The sequence below is a fragment of the Zingiber officinale genome, chromosome 5B (genome assembly GCF_018446385.1).
Source record: "Zingiber officinale cultivar Zhangliang chromosome 5B, Zo_v1.1, whole genome shotgun sequence".
In the NCBI taxonomy this organism is placed as follows: domain Eukaryota; kingdom Viridiplantae; phylum Streptophyta; class Magnoliopsida; order Zingiberales; family Zingiberaceae; genus Zingiber; species Zingiber officinale.
This window is the reverse complement of record NC_055995.1, coordinates 86,024,257-86,032,050: the sequence shown is the minus strand read 5'-3', so window position 1 is coordinate 86,032,050 and position 7,794 is coordinate 86,024,257. Positions and strand designations below refer to the sequence as shown.

The 7,794-nt window shown below is 37.8% G+C and overlaps 2 protein-coding genes across 3 annotated transcripts; both read left to right on the top strand.

The window, feature by feature from the left end:
- The first annotated feature begins 231 nt into the window (after positions 1-231).
- On the top strand, positions 232-3,968 carry LOC121984794 (probable U6 snRNA-associated Sm-like protein LSm4). The gene is made up of 7 exons (XM_042537927.1): positions 232-373; positions 457-498; positions 586-684; positions 809-886; positions 2,691-2,733; positions 3,567-3,728; positions 3,816-3,968. Exons 1-7 carry the CDS (start codon positions 371-373, stop codon positions 3,836-3,838), a joined length of 450 nt encoding a protein of 149 aa, XP_042393861.1. The 5' UTR covers positions 232-370; the 3' UTR covers positions 3,839-3,968.
- Positions 3,969-4,330: 362 nt separating this feature from the next.
- Positions 4,331-7,505, top strand: LOC121984793 (anamorsin homolog). 2 transcript variants are annotated; one of them, XM_042537925.1, is made up of 8 exons: positions 4,331-4,488; positions 4,711-4,864; positions 5,081-5,241; positions 5,329-5,433; positions 6,468-6,618; positions 6,708-6,844; positions 6,933-7,007; positions 7,101-7,505. In XM_042537925.1, exons 2-8 carry the CDS (start codon positions 4,714-4,716, stop codon positions 7,137-7,139), a joined length of 819 nt encoding a protein of 272 aa, XP_042393859.1. In that variant the 5' UTR covers positions 4,331-4,488; positions 4,711-4,713; the 3' UTR covers positions 7,140-7,505. The 2 variants fall into 2 exon arrangements, with proteins under 2 accessions (XP_042393859.1, XP_042393860.1); XM_042537926.1 differs by having other exon boundaries at positions 4,358-4,515.
- Positions 7,506-7,794: the final 289 nt, after the last annotated feature.

Sequence of the window (7,794 nt, the reverse complement as noted above, 5' to 3'; positions counted from 1 at the left end):
ATAGTAAATTCCATCCTCCTCCCAGGTTGATCTGACACTAGGAGGGCGAGGAAAACGTACTCAGAAATTCACCGGCGAACCGGTCACATAGCCTGCCAGAGGATGTACTGCAATGCCCATTCTTTCTCGTCCAGGTAAATGGTACTTTTGTACAAATGATCCGCCAAGTTTTTGAATTATTATCGGGTCGGATCATGTTTGCTGTGCAAAAGACTCGGAAGCATCATCCTCCGCACCGAGGCGAGGACTGGGAATCAAGTTAGGGTTTGGGGCCACGCAGCTCGAGGTTTTTGCTCTGGTGCAGGCGATCGCTATTTTCATAACGTATCTGATAGCTGCCTTCCGTTATTTGGACGTCTGATCTTCGAATATGGTACAGTTCTTGATGTTTCTTAGTGTCTGTTGAACTTTTTAGTTAATTTTTTGGTCCTTTATGTGTCAATCATACTTCTCCAGCTTCCCTTATCGCTTCTGAAGACCGCTCAAGGTCATCCCATGGTAGGCAATCCAGTTTGTGTACTGTTTGTCTTTTTTTTTCGTGTGATTTGAGCCTGAAGTTGCTTGCTTCATATTGGTCGGGTATAGTTGGTGGAGTTGAAGAACGGGGAAACATACAATGGGCACTTGGTGAACTGCGATACCTGGATGAATATCCACCTCCGTGAGGTTATTTGTACGTCAAAGGTGAAACCTGTTTTCCTCATCAAATTTCCATTTTTTTGTGTGTGTGTGTGTGTGTGTGTATGTTTAGGAAATTTTGATAGACTGGCTCATTTATGTCTCTTATAGGATGTGATTCTGGTTGTAGGATGGTGACCGATTTTGGAGGATGCCTGAGTGTTACATTCGTGGGAATACCATCAAGTACCTTCGAGTTCCAGATGAGGTATATATCAAGTGAAGAGTTGGATTTATTTTTCTTAATCTCTACCTTTTCAGCAGCTCAGGTCATGAAATGCTATTGACAAAATTCAGATTTGAAAATTTGATGTTTTAAACAAAAATCTAATGTACCATATAATTTCTTAAGTTATGAATAGAATATTTCTCTTAAATTGCTTCTGAATCGCGAAAACATGATCCTGCTGATTTGTCTCTACAAAAAATAGATAAAATTAACTTATTTTAGTTGTAAACTCTTTATCATTTTATAATTTAAAGTTTACAAAATTTAAAATGATGGAATGATGATTCTCTACTTCTTTAAATTCCTTGAAGGAAACGATGCAAAAAAGAAAGATGCATATGTTTCTTTTCCTTCAAGGAAATAACATGATGGATCATTCCAGCATTTCTCTTTTCTCGGTTTCTGTCCCTTGCTTCGTACTTCATCAGTTTCTATCTCTTCTAGGAAATAGGGCCTAGAGGACAGCATTCTGGTAGTTTGTAATCTTTTGTTGTTTGCATTCTGTTAGATATATTCACATTTTGGTTCAATCTTAAGCTATGGATTCATCTTATGAATATTTCAACCTCATCAAGATGATCTTTTATATGAAGTGATGCCATGCTTGTTTTGAGAAATTGGACTAAATTTGGTTTAATTTGTTCTTAAGGTTTTTAGAGTGATGCAAACATGTTAATTTGACTTTAAACAAGAGTTTCAAACAAAATCCAAAGTTAAAAAATTATGAGTTACTGACTTGACAGTTGACACAAAACCTAGACTGCTATTTTTTTTCAAATTTATCTATATTGTATTTTATTTCGTATATAATTTATTTGTTTGTAACTTGTAGTTTTAAATCATCTGAATTATTTTCTTTGAAATAATAGTTTTATATCTTACACCCTTTAATGTTTATTGAGAAGAGTTGGCTCAATATGCTTGCAACACAGTAAGGTTAACTTGCTAAATGAACAAAACTAAGTTTTTGATGAACAAAACTATCTAGCATTCCTTGGTATAAACTATCTAGCATTCCATTCCCTGGTATAAGAGGGAAGGGAACAACCAATTCACATGAAAAATTAAAAATGGCCATCCATGTTATTTATTACTTGAGGGTTGTAAACAAGCCGAGCCAACCTTTGTGGTGTTCAAGCTTGTTTGATAAGGAACCGAGCCGAACCGAGTCGCGCCTAAAATGAACTAAGCCGTTAAAATGATTGTTTAAGCTTGGCTTGGTTTTTTTATGAGCTTAAGCTTGGTTCGTTCTCAATTCAAGTTTGTTTGATTGTTTGAAATTTTTACATTTTAAGCTTATTTGATTAGTTACTGAGAGAAAGTTGATAAGAGTTTTATTGATGAACGTGTTTCACGAATGTTGTTTACAAACGTTGTTTACGAACGTTGCTCACGAATGTTAAGCTGAACACATATGTGTTCAAGCTTGTTCGTTTAGTTAAACGAATTGTTCAAGTTTGTTTATTTAATTGATCTTGTGTATATTGAATGAACATAAAAAAGCTCTGACCAAGTTGAACACTAAGTTTGTTCACGAACGTTCGGTTCATTTATAGCCCTAACTGAATTATGGCTCTCTATTTTTTTCTTTTCTTTTTGTTCTCATTTATTTATTTTTTTCTCTTGATGAGATCCCTTGTTTCTTATTGCTAATGTTAATATCTTCCATCAACACTGCTGTATTTAGATAGCTCGAGCAATTCCTGTTGCTCAAAAGAAATACCATGATTTTGATTAGTTTCTTTGCTGTTCATATAATGATGATATCTCTTTGATGTTGTAGGTGATTGACAAGGTTCAAGAAGAGACCACCAAAAGTCGTACAGGTAATTTTGTGTGTTTCACATATTTAATTATGCACAATGTATATAGAAAGCTGAGATTTATCAATTTGTTTGGTTACACGAGAGTATTTAATAAATTCAAAATAGATATGCTGCTTAATTATCATGCTGAATATATGCCAAAAGTAGACTAATTAGATGACGTTGGCATAGCTACCAGTAGTAAATTTTTTCCCCAACATATTCTATGAATAAGAGAAGTATGTCATAATTTTAATGATGAAGCCAAGCTTTTAGGCTTTGCATTATGTATGGGGAAAAACACAAGGTTAGGCTTGTCTAAATAGCTAATTAAGAAAATTGACATTTAGTTGGCTTATCTGTTTTGCCAATGTTAGAGTAGAAGTATTTTGGGGTTATAAGAGATAATTGTATGTTGAATAGGTTTAATCCCCTATCATCTATTTAAGGATAGGTTAGTTTATGGAAAAAAAACAATAACAATACAAAATTTTTCTACTTCTCTACGTAGTATTTGAGCATGGTTTCCCTTGAGATCCTTAAATGGAGGTCATGAGTTTGACTGCTGCTGGGTTAAGGTTCATAAGCAACCTTGCAATGTGCAGAGATGGCCTATATTGGGAAGCCCATGAAGCTCACCGCAAACACCCGCAATAGTTGCTATGTGGCATTGGCCTCACCATTTCCTGGAAGAATGTTTTTTAAAAAAGGCGGATAGTGAAGGATTTTGTATCAGCTCTTGCCACTATCGTCGTCTGCACTCTGCTACCTCGATTCCATCTGCTACACCTTGTTATGCATGTGCATCCGTGCATAAGTCACCTGTGACTTTGATTTTTTTTGTTTTCCTGCAGATAGGAAGCCTCCTGGAGTTGGTCGTGGAAGGGGACGAGGAGGCAAGGAAGATGGCATTGGGCGATCTGCCAAAGGGATGGGTCGCAGCCAAGATGATACAAGCGGCAAAGGTGGTGGTCGCGGCAGGGGTGGAGTCGGCGGTAAAACTGGTGGTTCCAGAGGTATTCAGTCTAAGCTTGTGTCCATGTCATCATCAACCAAATCTACTTCCAACTTGCTCATCACGCATATGGACTTCAAACTCACAGGTGCAGGGCGCAGCCATGGCTGATACTCTGAAGCTGAAGGCGACCTCCTGTCTAAATTGTTTCAATATTTCTTAAATCCGAAGACTATTTGGTGGATGTTAACTGTCAGCTATGTGAATCATCTACTTGATGGAATGCCTTTTCACCATTGAATTGAACGTTTTCATAGTGCAATACAAAAAATATATATATATTGAACTAGGTAAATACCAAATCTGGTGCGATAGGCCCAGTAGCTCATGATTGTGTATTCTATTGGGAGGGAGCCTAAGAAAGGAGTATGTTGACCCAAAAAGAAGCAAATTTGCTATTGGCTTTTCCTGGTGTTTTTTTCCCATGACGATCCTACTTCATTTTGGACCGTTGGATGCGTTGACCAAGCAGCCGCGTGGAATGCACGGCGATGCAGTAACCGCCTTCGTCGAAACCGAGAATCCCGTTTTGAATTACGCTCTCATCCTGGCCGTCCGATCCGTCGACGTTTCACCTTGCCGTCCAAGTAAGAATAAAGAAAGAATATTTAGAGCTCTGGAAATTAAAGCGAGTCGCAGATCGAAATCACGCGAACGCGAAGCGGCGGCCGTCGCCATCTTCGGAGATCGGTCTTTGCCTTTCGAGGGTTCGAATTCGCTTCCGAGGATCCAAGACTGCCTCCTTGATCTCCCTTTAGAAGGTTTTTACTCGAGTTTCAATCTTGCTGGTTCGTTGTCCTGTTTGATCCTCGTCGTTCTGCCTGGATCTGCCCCCAAAATGGGCGGATTTTTCTATACATTTGTTTTCCACAAATTTCTGTTTTTTTCCATATGTTTATGTTAGAATTGCTGCTATTAATATTCCTATTCTGTTTATATTGAGTTTTCCACGATCTGTTTCTTATTTTTAATTTATTGGTTAGGAAATGTCGGAGACCAGGAAACGAGCTCTTCTTCTGACGGATAATGTCTTCATCCCTGTCAACGTAGTGCTCGATTCTGTAAGTGATTCGAGTCTTGGGTTGGGTTGGGTTGCTCGAGACGACGTGCTCGTCATAACCCTAGCGGCCTCGTTGGGTAAGTTGCTATTTCTTTCGTTCTTTCTTTTTTGGGATTGACTGCTTTCCTTGCGGCAATGCAATTGTCCAATTCTTGTTATATCATCACTTTTATGTGCTTTTTTCTTCATCACTTTACCTGTTCTATCTCGTTCTAAATTTAGACAGCATGATTCTAAGTGATCTTGTAACGACGTGCAATGATAATTAATTATGATACAATGATTGGTTGCAGGAGGAAAGTTACCCATGGAGTCTGGTTCGCTTGATTTGGTTGTGTCAGTCTCTGAGTCACCTGAACTTGTTGATGAAAAATGGGTCGAGGAGATCTCTAGAGTGCTCAAACCTGGTGGAGCTGTTTTAGTACAGGCTTTTTATGATCAGAGTGAATATAAGGTAAGAATTCATAGATGATGGGATATGGTGCATCTTTTGTATCTTAAAAAGCTAGAGTGGATGTTTATGTTGTTGCTTCTGTTGCAGCAAACCTCCACAATTGAACGAAAGCTGTTGATGGCAGGATTTTTAGAAGTACAAGCTTTGGAAGTAAAATCTTTTCTACCCAATGAACAGCTTCAATCATTTAGTGTAAGTTCAAATTTTCAACTCAACTTATACCCTGAGGCATCTTTCTTTTCTGTGTTAGGATCCATGTATTGGCAAGAACAGAGTAACATAATTGTAACCTCACTAATCGTTTAATGACAACAAATTGCAATTAGTTACGTATTAATATTACTGAGAGATATATATTCCTGAAACAGCCATTTTAAGAACTGCCGAAGGTTTTCATTTATGGAGGCCTAACACTATACTTGATTAGTCTGTCAAAGCATAGCTTGAGTATGTCTTACCTAGCATATTCATATTATTGAGTCACTTAAGTCTTTGCAACCTGTCATGACCTTCGTGAGCTTAAGGATTGTAATTTGTCAATGGATTCATCATTCATGTTTTGTAGTTATCAATGGATAAGCAGCAATAACTTACATTAATCTGATGTCGGATATAGTTTTATATTTAACTTAAAAAGGGCAGCCCGGTGCACGAAGCTCCCGCCATGCGGGGTCCCGGGGAGCAATAACTTAAATATAGTTTTATATTTAACTTGACTACTTAAAATTAATAATTGTACATATTGGTTGTATTGGCCAGTACTTGCACCAGTTCAGATTCATTGCATGCCATAGGAGAGAGAGCAGTGTTGTGCAGTTACTGCTGTTACTCGCTTGGTTCATATATGTGTCACTATTTAGACCTTGCTTAGTGGTTGTAATGTCAATATGCTCTGGTATTTAATTCTTACCTACCTGGTACAACTAATCCACCCTTGCATACTGGTTGTGTTGGTCATAATATGAAAAAAAAATGAACATATCGAAGTGACTGAAAATTGTTTTATTTATTTTTGGTAGATAATTGTTGATTTCAAAGGCTTATATATGCTCACTTTTGTCTTCATTGTTATTAACAAATTGATGCACATGCAGATCAAGATAAAATGGAATCTTGAGTTGTGGCACTTGTATTTGAGTTTGAGTTTCATCATTTATTGTTGATTGTAAAAAGGATACTTGCCACTCACTGTTGTCTTTTTTTTTGTTGTTGACAATTTGATGCAGATCAAAGGAAAAAAGGCATCTTGGTCAGTGGGTTCATCATTCTCCCTAAAGAAAACAGTTCCAAAAATTCAAATTGATGACGACTCAGATCTAATTGATGAGGATAATCTTTTATCGGAGGAGGACTTGAAGAAACCACAGTTGGCTCAAGGTTAGCTATATTTGTCTATAATACTTGTGCTGTCTTTATTTTACTCTAGGGTTGCCAAAAATTGGCTTATGATTGATTTCCCAATGCAGTTGGAGATTGTGAAGTTGGGAAGACAAGGAAGGCCTGCAAGAGCTGCACTTGTGGTCGGGCAGAGGAAGAAGCAAAAGTGCTGAAGCTGGGTCTGACCACTGACCAGATAAATAATCCTCAATCAGCATGTGGCAATGTAAACATTTGTTCACATTCTCGTAACTTGTTTGAAGCCCCTCAAAATTTCCCACTTTTCCTTTTGATAACCTTTTGCAATTGCGCAGTGTGGTCTTGGTGATGCATTTCGCTGTGGCACATGTCCGTACAAAGGCCTTCCTCCTTTCAAACTTGGTGAAAAGGTGAAGTTTGGAGCTTTCTGGTTTTACTTGGGTTCAAATTTGTCATCCCTCTCTGAAATCTGAACTCATGCTCATTGCTGTGTGTTATTTCAGGTATCTCTATCAACAAATTTCCTAGCTGCTGATTTTTGATCCGTGAGAAGCATGATCTATTGTTTGTAGTCTCCGGTGAAGACCATAGACAAGTTTGCTTTCAGATCTCTGAAACTAGGCATTTTGAAATGATTCTGTTGAACAGTCGCGGTTGCATGCAAATTGGATGTTTTTTGTGTGTCATGAAATATATACAAAAAAGAAGAAAAAAAGGAGTCTTGATCGTGTATGAGTTGTTTGCATGAAATAGTTTTGGTGAAACAAGCATAGTGTGAACTTTGTCATGCAACTTACAATGTCTTTCAAGTGGCATTTCTACGATAGCTGCAAGTTAAACCGTTTCTGGTTATATTGTCTGCACTTGTCCTGTTAATATTGCATGCAGTATGTTGTGATTTGTTCAAACAATTGATTTCTCCATTGTGTAAAAAAGATGGTACAAGAGAAAAGTGAAATATCTATTGAGAAAATAAATCTCAGCTTGTTTGTTTGCCATACCGTTGGCTCCTAACTCTTTGCGCTCAACAAGACGATGAACACACAGGCCTTCAATGCAGTAGTACAACCTAAATCAAACGCACACTACTCTTAATAATCAGTACTAAACACGACTTGATAACAATGACGGTGAGGAGAGCGATGGCAATTGCGAGACTGAAAACAAGGCAAAGGCAAGTAGTAACTAGGGCGCCCT